The sequence below is a fragment of the Papaver somniferum genome, chromosome 7 (genome assembly GCF_003573695.1).
Source record: "Papaver somniferum cultivar HN1 chromosome 7, ASM357369v1, whole genome shotgun sequence".
NCBI lineage: Eukaryota > Viridiplantae > Streptophyta > Magnoliopsida > Ranunculales > Papaveraceae > Papaver > Papaver somniferum.
This window is the reverse complement of record NC_039364.1, coordinates 109,741,468-109,765,916: the sequence shown is the minus strand read 5'-3', so window position 1 is coordinate 109,765,916 and position 24,449 is coordinate 109,741,468. Positions and strand designations below refer to the sequence as shown.

Sequence of the window (24,449 nt, the reverse complement as noted above, 5' to 3'; positions counted from 1 at the left end):
CAACGTGTAGATGAAATAGAATTTTTATTAAATAATAAACGAATCTGTTTTGCAAGAGGGCAAACATCACAAAAACTAGAAGAACTGGAATGAATGCAATCAAAAGTTTTACATAAAAATTTAAATCGTTCTAAGCTAGGATGACCTAGCCGGCAATGCCAAACATCTAATGATGTTGTATTGCATAAGGTGTTGTGCGTCATTGGAATTTGTTGTTGAACTTGTAGATGATATAGGCCGGAGAGATAATCAGCCTGACCAATCACTTGTTTCGTGACTCGGTCCTGAAAGAAACAAACATTATCAAAGAAATAAGCGATACAATTTGATTGACGAGTCAATTGACTCACAGAAATAAGATTAAATTTGAAATCTGGAATGTGATGCACATTCGGAAGTTTAAGAGTTGGCGAGAAGACAACTTCGCCAATGTGTTTAACAACGGAGAATGAACCATCCGGTAATTGCATTTGGATTAAAGTTTTGACAGGCATATACGAAGTGAAATATTGCAAAGAATTACAAATGTGGTGTGTAGCACCACTGTCTACAAACCAAGGATCAACAAATGATGTGTTTAACATCATACGTGCGAAGTTTGCACGAGGTTCCAGCTGGGAAGAATCAGAGGCAGGATTGATGAGAGCCAGGAGGCGTGCATATTTATCTGAAGACAGGGATGGAAGTGTTGGTTGAATGGGCAATGAATCGCTTGGAACGGCTGTAGCGGCAACAGCTATTGGAAGGGTATTGTTGGTTGCAGGCAGGGAGCTGTTGGTAGTAGGAAAACCATGGAGGCGGTAGCATTTGTCTCGAACATGTCCATGTCTGTTACAATAATCGCAATGTGGACGCTGACGTTTGTTCTGACTGACTGGAGGACGAGAAGTGGATGGAAAATATCGATTTGTACTAAGAGCAGCTGCAACAACAGGTGGAACTGGTGTCGCGGTTATGTTTTGTTGTTCTTCCTCCTGCTGGACTAGGTTGAAGATACGCAGTGCAGTGGGAAATGGTTCCATAGTCAGGATTTGACTGCGGAGATTTGAGAACCTGACATGGAGACCCTGTAAAAAATCCATGGCACGATCTCGCTCTAATCATTCCATCATGTGCTTACCAGCACCACGGATACATGCTTCCGTAGAAGCAACCGGGGAATCATATTGATCCCAAAGTGTTTTAATCTTTGTGTAGTAAAGAGAGACAGGCATGGATTCCTTCCTGATGGAAGCAATTGCTGATTTCAAACGAAAAAGGATTGGTGCGTTTGATACACAAAACCGTACATGTAAGTCCTTCCAGATGGCGTATGATGAAGCTGCATAGAGACAACTTGCACGGATGTCTGGGTGGACTGAATTGAGGATCCAACTTCCCACTAGGTCTTCACAACGTTTCCAGCAGCGATGGGTGATATCATCTTCTGGAGGTGGTAAGGAGACATCGACAAATTCCAGCTTTCCTTTGGCATTCAATGCCTTGGTAATTCCTCGAACCCAGGCACCATAGTTATCAACTTGCAGCAACGGAGAGAACATGACAGTAGCTTGATTATCAGACGGATGTATAACATATGGATCAAGGATTCGTGAATTGTTGGTCTCGGCATGGTTTGTGTTGTGAACTGGAGACTTGGGGATGGATTGATCTGATTCAGGCATGATTAAAATCTAGATAAAGGGGATAGACAGAGATGAAGCGGAAGATTGAAAAAAAATTATGGTTCCTAGGATCTACAAGGATACCATCTTAAAACTAAATCTAGATAGGTTTGAAGTCTCACAATTGGACAAACTTTGATTTCATTGATTACTTATTTATATGAGTACATACATAGAAGAATTCAATCTAAGTTAACAACAATGACGAGATTACAGGGTAGTTTTCTTCTAGTTACATCTTTGTTACAACAAATATGAATACATAAGACTCGGACTCAGCTGAAGACTTGCATCCGGTGGAAGTTGTTGACTGTGTATTGCGGCAAGACTTGGTTCTGTTGGTGGCAGTGGAATGCTCAGCTGTGGCATGACATTTACACGTCCAATACACGTAAATTCTAAATATAAACCAAAACTCTGATATATTCTTGCCTTCCTGATTTGTCGAGATGAAGAGAAATCTTCTTTCCTTTTTTCGTATCAAAAGCACATTCCTAATCCAAATAATTAAGGCACTCCGATTAAAACTCCTCCAAAGTCTCACGCCTCTCCAACTCAATCAACAGATACCCGAGTTTTTCATCCTCCCAGGTTTCTTCGAAAATAAGATGAGAATTCCCTTTTTAACGCAACCAACTTCCATACCAACCCTGTTTAGTCTCCACAACTTGATACCAGTCCATATCCATGTAAAAGTCCGACAAAATCTTCATCATTTTCTCGCCTGAAATTCAGGCTGCTGAATAATTCTTTTTCCCGCCAAAACTTGATTTAAACGGGGAAGAAAGTGATGTTCCCCTAACCACTGATGGGGTGCGAATAGGAGGTGGGGGTAAATAATATATAGGGTGCCCCTTAGCCAAGAATGGGTTCCTTTTAGCACATGACCTAGGGTGGAAATATTACTTTTCTGGGGTGTAAATATAACTTTTCTGGGACGTCTCCAACACACTTCCAGAGACGTGCCTTTAGTACATCTTCTGGGTGCCAATAGTAATTTTCTCCCGGGGGTGCAAATTCCACTTTTCAAGTCAATTTCTCCGCACATGTTTATTTCTCCAAAAGTACCTACAAAGACATAAAATAACCAAATAAGTACAAAATCGAGCACTAACAATATATACAATTGAGATCAAAATAGACACATAAATGCGTCTATCAATTGTGTGTTAGTTTTTGATTTTGATTTGATGGAAATTGGAAAAAAAAAAAAAGACTTGATAAAAGTTTGTTAATAGAAATGATTAAGGTTTTTGTATTTGTTTTAGATAATTAGAATTATTCAGGTTTGTATAGATGCCAATTTAGTATTTTTACGCATTCTAGACACTCCATACCCCGTTCTCTAGGTTGGTGTAAGTAAATGATAGGCCTCAAATAAAAAGCATATGCCTCAATAGAAATATCTAATCTCATATTTGGTCCCCACTTAAACTACTCTCCCTCCTCCTAAAAAATTTCCAACTTCCGACGAAAACACCAAAACCCTAAAGTTGTTAACTGCTCAGATTTGCTCCATTGGAGCAGATCTGAGCAGGTATGTTCTTTTTTCATCTCCTTTGCTTCTTTGGTTTAGATCTTTCTATTTTTACTTGTTTCGTTTTAGGGTTCAGATTTAAGAGCTTTTGAAAGGGTTTTTTTTCATATGGATTTGCTTTTTCACCTTATGAAGTTAATCAAGATAACATCAGCAACAACATCTTCAAAAATATTAGAAACTCTAGCAGCACGAACATCACCTCCAAAGACACCAGCAACAATATCAACTCCTAAGACACCAGCAACAGTTAAACACATACCGTTTCCGATGAAGACTCCGAACGATTTCGACCGATTCCGCCTAAAGATCACTGATTTCGATTTTATTTGTCACTTATGTTACTTTATTTTTCAAAAAACTCTTGACAATTGGTGGGACCTATGGATCCTAGTATATCAGTGTCACTTGTGTTACTATGATTATGGAAAAAACCCTTGAAAAATGGTTGGATCTATAGATCCTAACTTCTCTACTGTTTGTAGACCTGTTATGTGGTTTGGATGTGCTCCTCTCTATCCAAATCAGGCCATTTAAACCTGTACTGTTACTAAGGAGTTGGTATGAAATTGTAGGAAACTTTTCTTTGGAATGGGTTTGTAACTATAATGTTATGTGTTTGGCCTATGTATGTTGTTTGTCTGAAAAATACTTTAAGTCTGTTGTAAAATCCCTGTGAACTATGTAACCTACTTAGTCAATTGTGTAACCTTAAAAAAAATCTTTAATTTTGAAATTGATGAGGAAACGTACAAACTCTCTGGTCCATATCGGTTGATACAAAGCTAATAATCTTGACTACATTTCAATTAAGGATCTTGGATCGTTATCAACATATACAAATATGTGTAGGCTGATACGCCAAACCTATGATTTTTTTTCTTTTTTCTTTTCTTTCTTGGGTTTATACATTACTTACATCTTGTAATCTTTTTACAGTTGCTAATCAAATACCAACTCTTTTCCGAAAACTACCTGTAAACTTTTTACTATCGCTAGTCAAATACTAACTTTTTTCTGGAAACCGAAGAGTAAAAACTAATATATAGAATATTACTCCCTCTGTTCTAGTATAGATAAATGTTTAGGTGTCTTCAGGCAAATTAAGGATAATGAAAGAGACTACAAATTTTTCAAATCTACACTCATTGATACCTCTTAAAATACTTAAGTCTTTAGTTTTTAATTCTTATATACTAGTATGAATTTGGAACCTAGTGGATTATTTAAGAATTTCATTTTGGAAGTTAAGCTCTCTATCATATTTTAATTTTGTATATGATTTCAAAGTAAGGATAAATTATGAAATTGTTGGAAAAAAATAAAAAAACCTTTTAAGTAACATGGGATCTAATACATTCGTACAAAACGGGACGGAGGGAGTAGTAATTTTCAATGTCGTTTTTTTTTTTTAAATAGTTTTGTACATTGGTCCTTAGATTACTCCCACATCCCATTCATTTAGGAATTTTAGCAATTACAAGGGTTCGAATCCTGACCTCCGTAGTTGGAGGGAAGCATGAGAACTATCAGACCACTTAATGGTTGTCAATGCCGTTTGTGAAAAAAAAAAGTGAAACAAGAAAAACCTAAGAGTGAAACAAGCAAACATGCTCCCGCACTTGACAAGGGTCGAAGTTGGGAGGTACTGTTTGAAATTTGTACTTTAAGGGATCCAAACGACTAAAAGTTAATTAACACAAACAAATTTTTTCTCTAATTCTGTGTTAAACTTATCTTAATTAACTAGTAGACAAGATCAGATCCCAAATCCTTATTGGAAGTTAATCATCTACGGCGAATTTACGCCAGTCGTATTTAAGGTTTTGGGTTTAACAAAATAGACTATAAAAGATTATGTGTTAAATTCGAGGCTAATAATCATAATAAACTTTGATTTAGGGAGAGTAGGTTAAGTTAATTTCGTTGCCAAAACAGAGTTTATTGATCCTAGATAAATATATCTCTTCTGATTTTGTATTATCAAAACCAACAAGGATTAGTTTGATGAGCCCCAAGTCTTTTGGTGTAGCTACATATTTTTTACATTTGTCTTTTAGTTTGTTTAGCATGGTTATCACGTGGTGTCATGTGCAAAGTGATCATGCTTAAAAATGTTGGATTTCTTTGGAGTTTGTTTACACTTGTCTTTTGGTACTTGGATCCATATTTGACCTAATGTGATTTGGCACAGTAGGACGGTTTTCTATTACGAGCTCTTACCGATAAAATTGTGACTTAAGCTAAACACTAGTCTTTGAGAGCGTTTGTTTTCACCCGATTTATTTTGAATCCTATTACTGGGGATGTAAAACGGTTGGGATTTTGGGGACTTATGAGGTCATGAAATAACAATGTATAGAGCCCCTTATCCTAGTATTTTATGTAATACCCAATCTACCCATAATATGATTAGTACTAGTTAAATTGATTGAGCTAACTAATCAGTATTAGTGAATGGATTAGACTAATCAAATGATTAAGTTTTTGGAAATCAAAACTTGATTTTCCTTGATTTTGATTTCGATTTTGAAGAAGGAAAAATGGTGATTCTGGTGAATCTTTTTTGAAAACATTTGAAGAAAAATGATGAAACCCTTCGTCAAAAAACTCGGGATAACCTTGTAATCAACTCCCAACATCAATTTTATCGATTCAAATCCGTTAAAAATCAGAGAAAAATATGAAAATTTTACTTGTTACGGCTGGGAAATTGTGTCGACCCAGCCGTAAATAAGAGATTACGGTTAGGATATGATGAATTCTCAGTCTGAACAAGAAAAACGGATGGGAAGTTAAGAACTTCTAGCTGTTATTCTACCCAGAATCTCCTGAGTCTGTTTTACGGTTGGGATAACATATATTTCCCGTCCGTAAATGAATATGTAAGCTGAAAATTTTGATTTTCAACATGAATACATACTACGATTGAAAATTAGTAATACTTTCATTAATTAGGCCACAATAAAACCCATTACATACTTAATAGATCCTCATTACAAAGTTGGTTTTAATAACATCCCTTTCGATGTATCAAGAAGTCTTTGATGATGCCGAATTGAGCTTTCAAGTTGAAATTATAAACTTTCCATTTTCTCCATTCCTTCTTAGCTTGAGGTATGACTTCTCCATCAGTCTCACCTCTAAGTCGAAGTTGCTTGCACATACGACGTAAAGCCATATATTCTTCCACTTTTTTTGCGTATGTCTGAAAATCAAAGATACAATTCAACCCCATCGCGGTTGTTAGTGTTACTTGTTTCACTACAAAAATTCTCATAAATCTTACTCCAATACGATTGACTTGGTAGACCACGTTTCCTTCGTTCTTCTCCCCTCTTTGGATAGCATAGTACAAAATTTTTGCAAAGAGATAAGTCTTCTTCCAAAGTAAAGTTAGGTTTATCCTTTGAGTACATTGCATTGAGTTTGTAGGAGTTTTGGTGGAGATTATTGATGTAGAAGGTGTGATTTTGATTTGGAATGGGTGGTTATATGGAGGTGCGGTTATTTCAAGTTTAAATAAGTGGTTGAACAGCTAAAACCTTCTATAGATCAGTCTTCAAATGGATCTATTTTTCAAAATTCAAAAAAATTAGCCGATATGATGTGGTATTCAAAATTATAGGTATTTACGGCTAGGAAAACGCAAGGTAGACCCAGTCGTAATTCTGTATCAACCTGAAGGGTTTGTGGTGTGTCAGATTTACGGTTAGGTATTTCTGGCCATAAATAATAGTTGTTAATTACTTTCAGAATTACGGCCTGGATATCTAGCCGTAACCATGAGCCATTTTCTTTTTGGGTTATCAGAGCGATATACAACTAGGTAATTCCAACCATAAAACTGATTACGGATGGTGTTCCTAACCGTTCTGCATATACGATAAGGAACTTGAAAGGTCGACCAAGCCGTAAACTAGAGTTGAAAATTTATGTCAGAATTACGGTTTGGAGTTCTAACCGCAAATACGATACACGGCACGGATATGTAGCCGCAACCAAGACTCTTTTTTTTGAGTTACCGGAGTAACATACGGCTAGGTAGTTCCTAACCGTAACTACATAACGGTTGCTTTTCCTAACCGTTTCCCTGTTAACGGACGGGAATTTCTAACCGAAATATTGTGCAAGTTTATTTGACAAGAGTTATATGCATTTTCGGTTAGGTTATGTGAAGCATCAGTCTAGCCGAAAGTGCACAGAAAATTAGTAAATCTTGATTTTTTTTCTTCAGTTTTCTTAGATTAGAAAAATGGGAAGACTAACATTCGTTCATACATGCAAAGTTACAGAATTCATTCATCCAAATCCATAACCAAACAATGAAAATAATAAATAGACAAAGTACTAGATAACCCCGAAACTTTTACCAAAGCTACCTCATCTGGATGCTCATTGTTCAAACGGCCAAAACCTTCCTTGTTGGTGCTTTATTTTAGGGACCGCTTTATCCGGGAACTACAAAAAAAAAAAAAAATTGGTTGTTATAATTAATAATCCATAATAAAATGAAAATAACATATATGTAATTTGATTAATTACCTTTGTGCCACAAACCCTAGCATCCCCTGAAGACGAGTAACCAATCAAGATGGAACAATCTCTTGGCACACCCCGAGGTCTCCCATTCTTCTTGGGAGGTAAAGGCACCATAGCATCAATGATTTGTCTTGCCGTTTCTTTCGGTGGATACTTCTTCTTTCCCTCTTTCTTGTCCTCCTCAACTACGAATTTACCTTTATCAATAGCAGCATCACTAGAAGTGCCAACTTCAATTCCTCCAGTAACAACAAGTACACCTTCATTTCCTCCACCAACTGCAACTTCACTTCCTCCAGTAATAGAAACTCCAACTTCACTTCCTACACCAACTCTAACTTCAGTTCCTCCAGTAAAAGCAACTCCAACTTCACTTCCTCCACCAACTCTAACTTCAGTTCCTCCAGTAACACCAACTCCAACTTCACTTCCTCCACTAACTCCAACTTCATTTCCTCCACCTGTGGAAACTACAACTTGACTACCTAAAGCAGTTGCATCTCTAACTACATCACCTCCAACTTCACTTTCTCTACCAGTCACAACTCCACTTGCATTCCTTGCGTTTGCACCCAATGGTTTTGTGTGACGAGGTTGTGGAGTCGGGTCACTACGAGGTGTTACTTCTTGTGATCTTTTCTTCTTCTTTTCTTTTTCTCTATTCAAAGACAAACAAAACCAAAAACCAAAAGTATATAAGCAAAAACGGTTGGGAAATTTTGACATAACCAAGCCGTAACACAGAAAACGTCTAAAAAAATCTCAGACGCAAACACAATTACGGATGGGAAATTAAGTAATCGACCTAAACGTAAAACAAATAACGTCTAGGAAACATAATTAGCGGCTTGGTTACTCCTATTACGGATAGGAAAACCTATACGTGAAAATATACCTGGTTTAACATTCAGCACAGTAACTCATACGACTAGGAAAAAACAAGCCGTAATAAAATCGGCTAGGAAATTAAATATAACGGTTGGGAAACAATAGTACGGTTAGAAATACCGAGACATAAACACTACCGCTGAAAATAATTCAAACACAGGACAATATACGGTTAAGAACAACCTAGCCGTATACAACTTGTTGCGGATAGGTTTTCTCAATCTCGTACGGATCGACTCCGTTACGGCTGGGAGTTCTTATAAATCCCAACCGTGAAGATTACAAACGACTGGCAGTTCTTAGACATCCCAACTGAAAAACATATACACGGCTAGGAAAATAATAGATCCCAACTGTGAGGCCTATTTACGGCTGGGAATACTAGAACTCCCAGCCGTAAGCATTTTCATAAACTGTTTTTTCAGACCTAAAATTTTCGAAACCAACTGAATAATTAATAAAACGCTTAAATAAAGAGTGGGTTTGTCAATTCATACATTATTGCTGTCAAGCAGGAGTCTCGGCGGCTGGTGCATCTCCTTCATTCACTTCTTCTTAATCTTCAGTTTCATCTTCATTTGATGAAGTTGGTTTCTCTGCTTCAGAAGGAGGTGGATTCGATGAAGATTGACCTAGATTTTCCTTAGGTTTCATGGTTTTATACAATGAATTTAATCGACGACGAAATTTTTTGAATCGACGATTAATCGTTTCAAACGAAGAATGGAAGAAGAAGAAGAAGAAGAAGAAGAAGAAAGTAAGGAGAAGAAGAAGAAATAGGAGAGTGAGAGTATTTTTGAACTTTTACATAAATCTGGTCTCCCCTATAAAGTTTTGATTCCAATTAGTAATTTAAGCCCCCAAATTCCTAGCCCCCTACAGCCCCAATAATAGGATTCTTTATTTTTTAGGAGAAAGAAAGTCAACAGTTTTTCTTATTTTTCTTTATAAAACCTCTTTTTTATATAAGAAGAGATGCGCTACCTACAAACCCAAATATCTAAGCAAAAATGCTCACATTATGCTGAAGAATTTCGGACTTATCATTAGTATCATCATTCCAACTACTTTACCACTATACTAGAATAACACTGACAAATGCAACTACGGTTCGGACTTTGAAAAAACAATGATCTTGCCAGGTTCATGATTTGGTAAACATTAGCATCACATGAGTAAGGACCGTAAGGTCATCGAATTGGTGGCGACTGAATCACTGGCATACATGAGATATAAGTGTAGGAATAGAGATAATAGGATAATGTAAAGGTAAATTTGTAGTGCTATTCTTTTGGTAGATGTCAATTTACTTGGGAGACTGTCCAGAGCTAAACCTGACCCTAATCAAGACGTACACATTTTAGGTCTGCTTTTGTGCTTCATCTTTAGGGTGCATCGGCATATTTATTTTATCCTTTTCCTTTCAACTCCAATATGTCCATCTCCGAATTCTTGTTATGCAACATGTGAATTTGTTATTCGCAATTTCGCATGTTCTTTTGCGCGTCAAAAGTTAAAAGCATATGGTGCAACAGAATTACATTGTCATAGATAACATATATATCAGCAGTTTTACAAATAAATCTATTATAGGGATTCCAAGGGTTTGGTTTTGTGGGCTCCTATGGATTCAAGTATCCTAAATGTGGACATGGAGGACCTATTTTGTTATCAATAATACAAAAACATCCTTTGGAAACCTAAATAATTACCAAATCTAAATCTAATTAAATCAAAAACAAAACCTAAACTAAATTCTATCGGGAAAAAAGAAGAAAAAAACACTAAACCTGAACTCACCTGTCTCTTCTTCTTCCTCTCTTCTTCTCCTCCTCCATCGCCCTTTTTTTTTTTACTTCAACGACGATTAATCATCAATTAATAATTTTAATTTGGTAAGAACCGAAAACTCAATCCCTTTTTAATGCTTTTGATCTGATGAATAGGTTAGATTTGATCAAATTAGAGATTGAAAAATCAGTTTCAGAACTGGATACGATTGGAAAATATTAGGTTTCCCAACCATAGGATTGATTTACGGTGGAAAACATTGATTTTCTCACCGTATAAATTTTCTACGGTTGGGAAAATATGAACTCCCAACCGTAAGTGCTCATCTAACTTTTGTATACGGTTGGAAAACCCAACCGTAAGTTTCCCTGGTTTTATATACGGTTGGGAAAATATGAACTCCCAACGGTAAGTGTTCAACTAACTTTTGTATACGGTTGGGTTTCCCACCCTGGTTTTGTATACGGTTGGGAAACCTAACCGTAACTTTATTTTTGAAAAAAAAAAAAATCCCGTGATTTTGATTTCAAATATAAACTTTAAAATCAAATGATTAGTCTAATCTTATTACTATTCTTATCACTAATTTTACGTTATTTAGTTAACCTAATCATTAACATTAATTAATATGAGATAGGGGGTTTTGAATTTACTATTTCATGATCCGTTTTTTGGTCATTTTGTGAGCCTTAAAACCAAAATCTTGGAGCCCTATAATAGGTTTCTTTACAAACCATGAATTCAAATGCATCTGTGCATTTCCACATCTATTTAACGAATTCCATGCAAAAGATAAGACGAATTGGAAATGGACCCATGAATTGGTGGGTCCTAACTCCCATTCCCAGCCCTGAAACTGTAATCTTAACAAACTCCGCCTATGTGAACCTGTGCTGTGACATTTATTGTTAGTAGGGCCGAATATGGTTTCGGTTTTCCGTTGGAATCGGACCACACCAGACCAATTAGGAAGAAACCAAACCGAACCATTTACTAATGGATTGGTTATGGTGTAGAAAGTGGAAAACCGATAGTGTTGGTTTTGATTTGGTTTAACTTCTAAAACCGAACCAAAAATCATTGGAAAACCGATTAATTTTTAAACCTAGTTTCTACCGTTGATGTACAAGTATTAGATTCTACCCATTGATGTAAAGGATAAATAGAAACCCTAATTCCAATATTTCATTATAATACTCTCCCTCTTTCTCTTTCTCCTTCTCTCAGCCATTACTGCTACTAGACTTTCTTCATCCCGTCTTCCTTCTTTTTTGTTTGTCAATAACTAAATTAAGATATATTATACTCCCTCCGTTTCCAAAAGACAGTCCGGTTTGACTTTGTCAAGAGATTAAGGAGACTATGGTAGTTTACATTCCCACCGTTAATTACTTGCCTAATTTATTTCAATAAATATGTTAGTAGTAAAAATTACCAAAAATTGTATTGGGATTGTAAATAGAAAAAAAAAAAAAAAAAGGAAACTAAAACATATCGATTTATAGAAACAGTATCAATAAAGATTGTATACTTATGCAGTATAACCTTAATAAAAAATTTAATTTGGAACCATACATATATTTGTCTTCAAAAGGATATATTTTTTTCCTTAATTATACAGATTTCATTAATATTCTATATTGGGTCTCATTAAAATAGAAATTATGAATATAAAAAACTTAAGGGTATGTTATAGAGTTCATTTGAAAAATATGACTATAAACAAAAGCTGGACACATTTTTGAAACATACCAAAATGGAATAGAGGACGGTCTTTCAAAAACAGAGGGAGTATATATCTTCTTTTGATCTCTAGATATAGAGTAAGCTTTAACTATTCTTGATAAAAAAAAATTATCTGTTTGTGTAAACCAATACTATCGGCACGATTTTTTTGTCTGTTAATTTGTGCAATTTTTCTTTTGGTTTGATATATAAAATTATTGGTTAACCAAAAACCACTGGGACAAACCGAAACCATCTATAACCATTTGGAAACCGAACCAATGGTTAATGGATTGGTTTGGTTTAGATTTTTATAAACCGATAGTATTGGTTTCGGTTTTGGTTTGGCTAGAAACCGAACCAAAACCGACCATGAACAGCCCTAATTGTTAGTGTCAACGAGTGCTAACCATACCGTGGATGATTCAAAGAAACATATATGTAGGTCACAGACATGCATGAGATGCGAGATGCCAGTGTTGCTATTTTCATGGACTCTTTGTCGAGGGTTAAACCAAGATAGCGTTAGTGTGAACACGATGTTTCATATATGGAATGTACCAATTTTAGGAAACTAGTTTATAGTGTGAACGGGTTTTTTTATATACGGAAGGTTGCCAGTTTTAGGAAACTCATTTAATTTATAGTGTGAACACGGTTTTTCTTATATATGGAAGGTGCCAGTTTTAGGAAACTTTGTTATGGAAGAGTTTGTTTGGCTTAAGAATTTGTTTATAGTTTTAAGTTTCTAGAAGAATTCGATGTTTAGAGTTTGAGTTATATTAGGAAAGTGTTTTCTTAGTCGTCAAGTCTGTTAAACAATATATATAGGCTGTTGAGCAAAAGAAACTGTCAGAACAGTACCAGTTACAGTTGAAGAAGAAGTAAGAACTCAGAATCATGTTGTAGAACATCAAGAAGAAGTTAGAATTGATGCTGCACCACAACAAGAAGAAAATACAAGACCAAGAAGAAATATTGTTACACCAGTGCGCATGAATGATTATGTGTTAACAAGAGATGATGATAATACTGATGATGAAGTGATTAACTTTGCATTGTTTGGAGATTGTGATCCTGTAGCTTATGAAGAAGCTTCTAAGGAACAAGGATGGATACAAGCCATGGATGCAGAATTAAAATCTATTGAGAAGAATAATACATGGGATCTTACTGAACTTCCACAAGGAAAGAAAGCAATAGGATTTAAGTGGGTTTACAAGACAAAATACAAGTCAAATGGTGAAGTAGAAAGATTGAAAGCAAGATTAGTTGCTAAAGGATATAGACAAAAACAAGGAATAAATTACTCAGAAGTGTTTGCACCAGTTGCAAGATTAGATACAATACGTATGATCATTGCTTTAGCTTCTCAGAAGCATTGGAAGATTTTTCAGATGGATGTGAAGAGTGCATTCTTAAATGGTGTACTAGAAGAAGAAGTTTATGTTGAACAACCTGCAGGTTATGTTATGGAGGGGAAGGAGAATCAAGTATACAAGCTAAATAAAGCTTTGTATGGTCTAAAACAAGCACCACGTGCTTGGTATACAAGAATAGATTCATACTTCATTGAGAAAGGTTTTACAAGATGTCCATATGAACATACACTGTATTTGAAAGCTGATTCTCTTGGCAATCATATTATAGTTTGTTTATATGTGGATGATCTTATATTTACTGGTAATAGTTCACAGATGATCAATGAATTCAGGGAGGATATGGTGAAGGAGTTTGAGATGACAGATTTGGGATTAATGTCATATTTTCTTGGTATTGAAGTACAACAAACAGAAAGAGGTATCTTTATTAATCAGCAGAGATATGCAGATGGGATACTGAAGAGGTTCAAGATGGATAATTGCAATCCTATTTTAACACCAGTAGAGGAGATCCTACTGACTTTAAGTGTCTGGTTGGATGTCTCACATACTTAACTGCTACAAGACCAGATATTATGTATGCAGTTGGATTGGTTAGTAGGTTTATGGAATCACCAAGACAGTCACACTTACAAGCTGCAAAACGTATTTTGAAGTATGTTAAAGGTACAACAAGTATGTAAATTCTTTACACAGTTTCAGAAGAACCAAAGTTAGTTGGTTATACAGATAGTGATTGGGCTGGAGATACAGAAGGAAGAAAGAGTACTTCAGGTTATGCGTTCCATTTAGGAACAAGATTTTTCTCTTGGTCATCAAAGAAGCAACAGGTTGTTGTATTGTCTACAACAGAAGCTGAATATATTGTTGCTGGCAATTGTGCTACACAAGCTGTATGGTTGAGAATGATGCTGAAATCTTTTTTCCATGAGAAAGTAACACCTACAACAATAATTTGTGATAATAAGTCTTCAATTTCATTAACAAAGAATCTAGTGCTTCATGGAAGGAGTCAGCACATTGACATCAAGTATCATTACATTAGAGAGCTTGTCAGTAACAAAGAAATAGTTGTGGAGTTTTGTGAAAGTGAGAATCAAATAGCTGATATTTTCACCAAGTCTTTGAAGTCTAACACTTTCATCTACTTGCGTGGAAAACTTGGAATGATTAGTAAAGAATATCTTGGTTTAAGGGAGGATGTTGAAGGTTAAACCAAGATAGTGTTAGTGTGAACACGATGTTTCATATATGGAAGGTACCAGTTTTAGGAAACTGGTTTACAGTGTGAACGGGGTTTTTCTTATATACGGAAGGTTGCCAGTTTTAGGAAACTCATTTATAGTGTGAACACGATTTTTCTTATATATGGAAGGTGCCAGTTTTAGGAAACTTTGTTATGAAAGAGTTTGTTTGGCTTAAGAATTTGTTTTGAGTTTTGAGTTTCTAGAAGAATTCTATGTTTAGAGTTTAAGTTATATTAGGAAAGTGTTTTTTTAGTCGTCAAGTCTGTTAAACAATATATATAGGCTATTGAGCCATGAGTTTGAATTACATCAATAGAGAGAATTGTTTGAGTTACGTTTTGTGTTCATTAAATCTTTGATATCAGATTTTCTACACTAATCAAATGATAGTCTCAAAAAATGGCTTAGTAACTTGAGTGCCCAACTTTATTTCTTAGAAGACATGCAAATGTTTTTATAAAAAGATTAAAGAGTGCCCATAAAAATGAACTACGGTGACTATGCATTGTCTTGGGAACCATTTAATATACATGAAGAGGTACATAAAGTTTAACAGGTTTTTTTGAGGTCTCCAAGAATTCTTCTTTGTACTTGAAAAGAACAACTCATGAACACTAGTAGCACTCCACAAGTAATTCGAGAGTTGAGAATCTTGAGAGTTGAGAAGACTAGTACTTAAGAGCAGATCACAGATACTCCTGTTGGCTGTACCCAACCACCACAAACACCAATGGAATTAAAACTTGGATTCGATACAATCACAGTGAAGCAAATCCCATACATGGAATATGGTCCAGCACCCAACACAACACACTTACTTAGCTGTTTCTAGTCAGAGATTCAATACAGACTACAAAATATTATTACACCATTCTCTCTCTTTCTTAAGTATATATCTTCCTACTTCACCACCTTAGTTTGTCTCTTCTCTAATTAGATATTTTAAGCAAAAACATCCCCACATTTACTTTGTACTCTTTGCAACTCATTTCCTAAACATTGTTTCAGTTCCTTTTCTTTTCTTATTCAATGGAAAATAAAGGAATAAGAATTTTTCTATGAAGTAGTAGTACAGTGAGGAAGCTAGAGTGTGATTAATATTTACTATATTGGTCATGGCAGAATTTTTAGGTACTAAACTTTGCTTAGCAACCTTATTCTTATTCTTATTCTTCATCATCAACTGTGTTTCTTGTGCTGCATTTGTTCAGCCAAAAGCTCAGGCACACCCTCACCCAAAAATCTTACCAAAACCTCTACCAAAATCAAACTTACTAAGTTGTGATTCAAAATCCCCCCTAGCATCTGGTTACCATTGCAACGCCCCTGCATCAGTACAAGAGCATTGTTCTACATTTGCACTATTTCGCGCCAATTCTCGTTACTCTTCCCTTCACAATCTCACTTTTTACTTAAGTCTTAATCGGAAAGTTCTTGACGGTGCAAATGGTTTCACTCCGAAAAACGATTTGCTTGTAAAAGATCAAGCTATTTTGATCCCAATTGAATGCAAGTGCAATGGTAGTTTCTTTCAGTCAGATGTTACTAAAACAACCATCAAGAAAGATGGCTTTTATGAAATTGCTGAATCTTTGGAAGGTTTAACAACTTGTAAAGCTATCCAAGAGAAGAACAAAGGTGTATCTCCATGGGATCTTAAAGAGAAACTCCGGGTATTGGTTCCGTTACGATGTGCTTGTCCAACTCAATTGGAGCTAAAACAAAAAACAGCAATGTTACTTTCTTATCCTGTAGCAGTTGGTGACACAATTCAAAATGTGGCCTCTAAATTCAAAGTAACCCCGGCTGCTATAATCTCCGCCAATAGCCGATCAGGTCCTTTCAAACCAACAAAACTTGAACCTCTTTCAACCCTTTTGATTCCACTTGCCAAGAAACCTGCAATCATACCTGGAATTGGGTTCTCAAAACCTCCCAAGTTGGCTAAGCTTAATGTTACGAACAAGCCATTTGTAAAGCCAGCAATGCAGAAGCCCAAGAAGAAGAAAAAGAACAACATGGTTGGAGTTTACGCCGGAGTTGCTGTGGTCGGAATTGTAGCAATTATTGGAGTCGGTGCAGCAATATTCGTAACTCAGTCGAAGAAGCAGAAGTTGCAAGACTTGAGCAAGAGGAATGATGATGTTGAGCTTCACCACCTGAGTATCAGAACCAAGAGTGAAATAAAAACAGTTTCGGAATTCTCTCATGATCCTTTAGATGGGCCAATTATGGATGTTACACCTCACAAAATGGGGGTAGGAACATACTCAACTGAAGAGCTACAAAGAGCTACCGATGATTTCCATCCGAGTAATCTAATTGAAGGATTCACCTTTCATGGTCGTCTCAGCGGGAAGAATTTGGCCATAAAACGAACACAACCGGACGCAATCGCCAAGATGGAGTTCGGCCTCTTCCATGATGCATACCATCACCATCCTAATATACTTCGACTTCTTGGTACGTGTTTGATAGACGGTCCTGATTCATTTCTTGTTTTCGAGTATGCTAAAAATGGGTCCTTGAAAGATTGGCTTCATGGTGGATTAGCAATGAAAAGTCAATTCATTGCTTCATGCTACTGTTTCCTGACATGGAAACAGAGAATGAAGATCTGTCTAGATGTAGCTATGGGATTACGGTACATGCACCATGTTATGAATCCAAGCTATGTCCACCGCAACATAAAGAGTAGAAACATTCTTCTAGACGATGAATTCAATGCCAAAATCGGAAATTTTGGTATGTCTAGATGTGTTCAAGACGATGCAGACGACTCAAAATCTCTCCTGACTCATCCAGCAACATGGAGCAGAGGATACTTAGCTCCTGAGTACTTAAAACATGGAATAATTTCGTCAAGCATTGACATTTTTGCATATGGGGTAGTTTTACTCGAGGTTTTATCTGGCAAAACACCTGCAACAAGAGCTGATGATAAGGGAGAAGGAAGTGTTCTACTTTCAAATAAGATTAAGAGCATCCTAGCGTCGAGTAATTGTAATAATGAACTTAAGGATTGGATGGATCATGCAATGGGAGATGCTTATTCATTTGATACTGCACTTACTTTAGCCAAATTAGCTAGAGAATGTGTTGAAGATGAACCAGGTCTAAGACCTACTGCAAAAGAAATTGTTGATAAGTTATCACGACTAGTCGATGAATTACCCGATGGAGATCATATTTCAAGCAGTGGAAGTTCTTCTAAATCTCAAGTTAAGGTACGTTCAAATGATCATGCCTAGGATAAAGTTAGCTTTAGTTTACTCTCAGTATCAAAGTTGTAGGGGTGTTTTCTTCTTCGTAATAAGAATGATTTTACTTGTAATGTTATAGAGTTTGTGTTAATTAAGCTGCATTAGGGTGTCATTTCTAAAACATGGGGTTTCTTGGTTTTCTTCTCTTTGTGTATGTATATATATTACATATCTCTAATATATATGTTTGTAATCAAGAGACTTAAAGATTGAGACACCGTTTTCAGTACTTTTGTACAATAAGATTGTCATTGTTGTGTTATGCTTTTCATTAAGTGAATTTTCAGTTTAAACTGCAAAGGCCAACTGTAAAGAGTGAATTGCTTGTCTGTGTGGATTAGACATGGCACAACCAAAAATAAGTTGTTGTGCTGGAAATTAGAGACTAGAACACTGCATAGGGTGCAGCACAGTGACACTATTCCCCAGGGGTCTTTAGGATCTCTGGCTATCCTTAGGCCACTAGTTTTCATGGACTAATAAAAATGTAACTCGAAATCTTGATATTACTTCCATGCTACTCTTGCTTCAATGGTAAATATTGGCACAGTATTGTAATTTGGAACTTGGCCTGTGCATCCTGTATAAGCCTGGGCGATAAATTGTCCACACCTTATTGCCGCATTTGTGTTTTACGATTAATCTAATGTTGTACAGCTATAAGATCCTATTCCAGCTAGTCTTTCTACTGCTTTCTTTCGTGTTTTTGATTTTTCAGAAGAAATAGGAGTTTCAACTCTTGGCTGTGAATCTAAATCTCTGCAAGTACTTCATTTTGGTTTAAAGAAGGAACTTACTTTTCTGGCTCTAACAGTAAAATGATAGTAGCATTTATCGACAAATGATGTTATTTTCTACCGCGGAATTTTGCTCTTGGTTCTTCCTCCATGGAATGGAAACTCCAAAGGCTTTTTCAAACATTGTAGAACTTTTTATTTCTTTCAAATTATTTGTGGATAAATGCTTTCATATTTGGTCACCTACGAGATTGGTGACCTATAAATTCGAGAAAAGAAACAGAAGGATTTTGTTACTTACAAAATTGAGAACCCCGAACCTGTAGGCATGGCATGTACTAGTTGCTTGTTCCCAGGAAGGGTAGGTCCTGTCCTTTGTGGAAGTAAGGGTTCCACTGAAAATGGGGCATAATCACAGTTAGGGTTTTGCCTTAACATGTTTACCTTTGCCAGTTTTAAAGATTCTTCTTTAGCGGTGTCTTCCCATTTCCATCTTTCATAAGGATCCCCACTTTATAATTACAACAGTGGTTTTTCCCCCGTTTTATACTTAAATTACACACTTTCCCTCTCCAGAATTTTTCTAACAGTATCATGAATGAACCACGAGATGTTCACAATAAGATTGCCAAAGGCACAATGCTAATGCCTGGCAGAAAAAAAGATGCTAAGCACGTAATCAATAAGATCACCAATATCCAATATCCAAAGCTCATTTTCGAGTAGCAAGTACCAGGTTGGGCAGAGATAATCTCTCGTAAAGATCTTATCTTTAAGATATGGTTAAGTTTCTACACCGGCTCACCTGCCTGGGCAACCTGTCGGAGACAGTAGCAAGTCCTTGGCACCTTTTTTGTCGCGGGTGGAACAGGGAGTGGTCCCACCATTTTAGGAGGATTTATGAATTCGTGACCGTTAAAATAGCATGCCCACTTTATCCCTGCCCAGAGCAAGCAGGGTTACAGGGAGGAGTGCCCCCTTTCACGATCATGCTGCCTTGCATAGCCACAGGAGAGAGTCCCTCCTTTGACATATGCTAGGATGATTTCACATGTTCACTGTTGTAAGGAACAATAGTCGATAACTTTTCGACAGCTAAGCACAGGGGACCAAACTATTCTTTCTCTCGGGTGACCGAGGAGAGAGCTGAAGAGGTATTCGGGCTAGTTGTCGCTGCGTGAAACGGGGGCCAACCAGCACCGAAGACCAAACACCACTCATACGCCAACACGTATTGTCCCTCTAGGAATGACCGTCTCAGGAAGAACTAGCAACTCATGTCAGTGGTGACAAAAGGAGCACGCGCTCCCGGGACAAATCCTTCCCAATAAGATCACCATTCACCTTTAAAAAATTTACTCCGGAGAACTTGGCATAATTAACTTTGTTATAATGCATGATGTTGCACTAAAGTTTTGTGAGATAGTGCTTTGTTCAGAACTTCCATCCTTCATAACCCCCGACCACTCTGCAAGGGAAAATTTTACTTAGTATATTTTAGGTTGCAGGGCGTATGTTAGATCTTGTAACAAATTTTAGTATAATAACTGTTTTAATTATTTTTGCAAATGGGTAAAAAAACTTGGCTTGATTGGGGTATATCCAAACTAATTGGGGTATACCCAATAAGACAAAATCTGGTCATTATGAAGTAAAACCAAGCCACCCCTTAACCTTATATTTTCTAAATGGCTAATATGCCCTTATTTAATTAACACTAAAAATTCTGATTAGGTTAATTAATTGAGTTTAGATTGATTGAATAGATTAAAACTTAGGAATTGAAGTTATGAAATTTTGTTTTTTTTTGAACTTTTGTGGGATAATTTTTGATGAGAATTTTTTTTTTTTTGAGAATATCTCTTCTCTTGCAACGAAAATGAAGTACACAACCGAAACACTTCTAAAAGGTGATTGCAAATCTGTTGTATGAAATCATACTTAAAATCAAAGAAAAAATCCACACTTTCAGTTCTGAAAGTTTGAAAGGTCGGCAAGGTCGACTAATGAAGATCATGCCGACCATACTAGGCTGGCAAGGTCGACGAATGAAGAAAATGCCGACCTAGTATGGTCGGCAAGGTATACGAATAAAGAAGATGTCGGTTGTAATATTTTTTGACACACAGTAGACTGTTATAAATGCGTAGGTAGTCGGCGTGGTATTGATTTATTACCTTGCCGGCTTTTTTTAGTCGGCATTTATTAACTTTCTTACCTTGTCGGCTAGAATTTGGTCGGCACTGTAGTAATCTTATAACCTTGCCGACTTTGGTTATCCCAAAAAAAAAACTGAATTCTAATAGATGCAATTCACTTTATTCATGCAATTTTGGTTACTTCAAACATAAAATACAACTCCTTGTCGACGGAAAAACGAATGCACTTAGCATGTGCATCAATCCTTTGAACCCCTAGGCGACCCTAGTGGACGAGTTATAGTCTCGTGAGGGTTTACATAGAGGTCTACCCACAAAACCTATACAAAAACTTCTAAATCCATCAATCTTCCTCCTCCGAAGACGATACAGCATCCAAGTAGTCCGAGTTATCCTCCGGGATTCTTTCTGCCAAGAAGTGATAGCTTGCATCGAATGCGAATGCTTCCCCCTTTTCCTTCAAGTAGCGCGCTTTCACGACTTCGTGCTACAAAAACACAAAAACAAACTTACATTTGTTAGTGGTGTTTCATTGGAAGATTAAACATCATGGATCACGTAAAATAAACCACAAACATACTTACAAATTGTTCAATGGACAAGGTGTAACACCCCGAGTTCCGGATCAGGATCAAAATCGTATGGAGATCCAAACTCGAAGCGTTACGGGTCAGAAAGAGACTTATGCATATAACTCTTCTAATTTATTTATTACAACAAACTAATTTAACTTTCCTATCATGAATTGAAACATATAAATTCGATCATCATCTTTAACAACATTTTCAACAAACATATTATTTCAAATTACATTTCAAGCAATACAATATAATCATTAAGCTACTCATTCTTAGCTTTCGCTGCGCCACTCTGATAAATATGCAAGGATGTCAATTGGAGTGAGATAACAGTTCAATGGAATGCATTCCGAATTCTCCAAAGATGCGCAAACATAATCATTTTATCAAGCAAAAACATATACCAAGAAACACATTACGACTTCAGCGAATCAATGTTATATTCGACAATCACCTTACCAATAATGTTTCTAATAAATTATCATATTTAGATTCCAATCATGAATTCACAAAGCCAATAATATTTCCAACAAATCATCTATATTCATATTCAAGACATGAGTTCATAACATCAATAACATTCCCAACAATTCATGCAATTAGATTTCACACATGAGTTCATAACACTAATAATATTTATATTGTCACAACAGACCATGAGTTTACAACACCAAGATAATTGTCAACAAATCATTCATCAATGATTCAACATATATATTCACGCATTAATATAGTCACAGAGAAACCATGAGTTCACTAATCATCCATTTGGGATTTAACACATCAATTTACAATTCATCCATTTAAGTTTCAACTCATGAGTTCATAAAAACCAATTATGTTTCCAATAAATCATTTAATCTATATTTCAACACATCTCACCAACAAATCTTGAGTTCACGGTACGAAAATCTTGGTTCGTACACCCACCTATCGTTTATCGGCACGAACAACCTCCATCGATGGTCAGGAACGAAAGTTCCTATGGGGATCATACCCATCTGTTGTCGGGGATCATTACCCGTTTCATTCATAGTACGAAAACCTTGGTTCGTACACCACCTATCGTTTATCGGCACGGACAGCCGCCATCGATGGTCAGGAAACATAAGTTCCCATGGGGATTCATTACCCATTTAACTCTCGGGGATCATTACCCGGCGTTAGCATGAAACATGTTCCATATAACGGTATAAAACATGAACTCATTTCCTTTTATATATAATTTTCACAAAAAACACAAGCAACCATGGCTTAACAAGATGAATCCTCTCAAGCATTTATGCAAACAAGTTAACTACAGCCATATTACATTATATGTTCCATGGTAATAACTTTATCTGATCATCTTCAAACTTTACACGGACATTCTTCACACATTCCTATATTACATATCCAAAATTCACACCAAACCAACGGTTCAAACAAAAGATATTTATTTTATATGATCATTCAAAAAACTGGGCAGATAACATCATATTAGAAAAAATATTCACAGTAAATTCATATTAATCTCAAATGGAGCAATTCCAAAGAAAAATGAAATATAAGATGTTTATCTACAATTTTTGTTAAGACCTCAAATTGTTTTAACATCATTAAGACTTTCTAAGAATATCAAAACCACATCACAACCAAACTGTCCAGAAATTCGGAAACTATTATCCAAATTTCAAGAAATGTTCAACGGTAAATTTACGATAGATTACTCTCACATTTTAACCAGTAATACCCAATTATGTTATCTATCACAAGAACCAACCTGATCATCAATCCAATATACATAGTTACGGGAATAAATTTATGAAACCTAGCAATACAAAATCATCCAAGAGAACACATGAAGAAAACCACCAAAAGAGAAAAGCTCTAGCATTCTACCTCAATTCTGTTGGTCCTCCTATGATTTTCTTTATCCTTCTTCTCTAAAAATCTCTAGTTCCATCTCATCTTCTTCTCCTAGACTTTTCTTTTCTAACTTCCAAAGTTCTTAACTTTTCTAAAACATTATATATAAATACTAACATTAATAATAATAATACCTAATACACATTTTTATTATTAATTATTTTAATTTTAAATGTCTTTTGATTTTCCTCATATTTAGGTGATTATACTTGCACCCTAACTTTTTAGTTTCAATCAACCCCATCTGCACCACATGGTTAGCTAATTTGGGTACAACCCGAAACGGTAAATAAAAATACCGGGTGTTACACAAGGTGAAGGGGTGAGTGTTAAAAATCCGAGGTTGGAGAGCTAAAAAAGCAAGTATCGCATTTTCAATGACTAGGTGCCTATCGTGCACTTGTTGAACACTTCTTGCATTAGGATTCCCAAACTCTTGGCTAAATTTGCTGTGTACCCTAGTCCAAAAGGTTGTGGAATTCTCCCTTTCGGAGGATTGACGTCTAAGTCGATTTTCCGCATACCATGCTTTGGTGATTTCCAAATCTTCATTTGAATCAAATGATGCCATTGTTGTTTGTAGAAAGGTATTGGGTGAGTTAGATGGAGTGTATGATAATATGAGCTTTGGAGAGTATATGGAACTATTTGTATGTTGTTTTGTTGAGAGAAGTAGTGTATTTATAGCATGGTGGCCAAATTTGGCCGTTATAGTGCCCAAGTACAAGTCAATCAATGAAATTGTACTTGCAAAAAATTTGAATTTTGAATCCGCCGGCGAGGTTTCTGTTTCACTAGTCTGCCGACTAGGTCCGGCCGGCAGGGTCTACATTTTGTTACCATGCCGACCTTATGCTGATTTTAGGCATTAGGAGATCATTTTTTTCTGTGTAACCGTCGGAAATGTATTTGGTCATTAGCATGCCGGCTAATGTCTAGCCGACAGGGTAAGAAATTTATTACCATGCCGACCTTATGACTTTTGGGCATCAGGAGTTCATACAATTTTCTGTTAAACCGTCGGAACG

General features: G+C 36.2%; 2 protein-coding genes and 1 long non-coding RNA gene across 3 annotated transcripts; 1 reads left to right on the top strand and 2 right to left on the bottom strand.

Moving 5' to 3' along the window:
- Positions 1–1,100: 1,100 nt before the first annotated feature.
- LOC113295068 lies at positions 1,101–1,664 on the bottom strand. The gene has a single exon (XM_026543426.1). The coding sequence runs from the start codon at positions 1,662–1,664 to the stop codon at positions 1,101–1,103; it is 564 nt and encodes a 187-aa protein (XP_026399211.1).
- Positions 1,665–15,699: 14,035 nt separating this feature from the next.
- LOC113298100 (protein LYK2-like) lies at positions 15,700–18,256 on the top strand. Its single transcript, XM_026546771.1, has one exon. It carries the CDS (start codon positions 15,892–15,894, stop codon positions 18,025–18,027), a length of 2,136 nt encoding a protein of 711 aa, XP_026402556.1. The 5' UTR covers positions 15,700–15,891; the 3' UTR covers positions 18,028–18,256.
- A 2,817-nt stretch (positions 18,257–21,073) lies between these two features.
- Positions 21,074–23,519, bottom strand: LOC113294457. The gene is made up of 2 exons (XR_003332660.1): positions 23,395–23,519; positions 21,074–21,422 (listed from the first exon to the last, which is right to left on the bottom strand). It is a non-coding gene; the product is annotated as an uncharacterized LOC113294457 (long non-coding RNA).
- Positions 23,520–24,449: the final 930 nt, after the last annotated feature.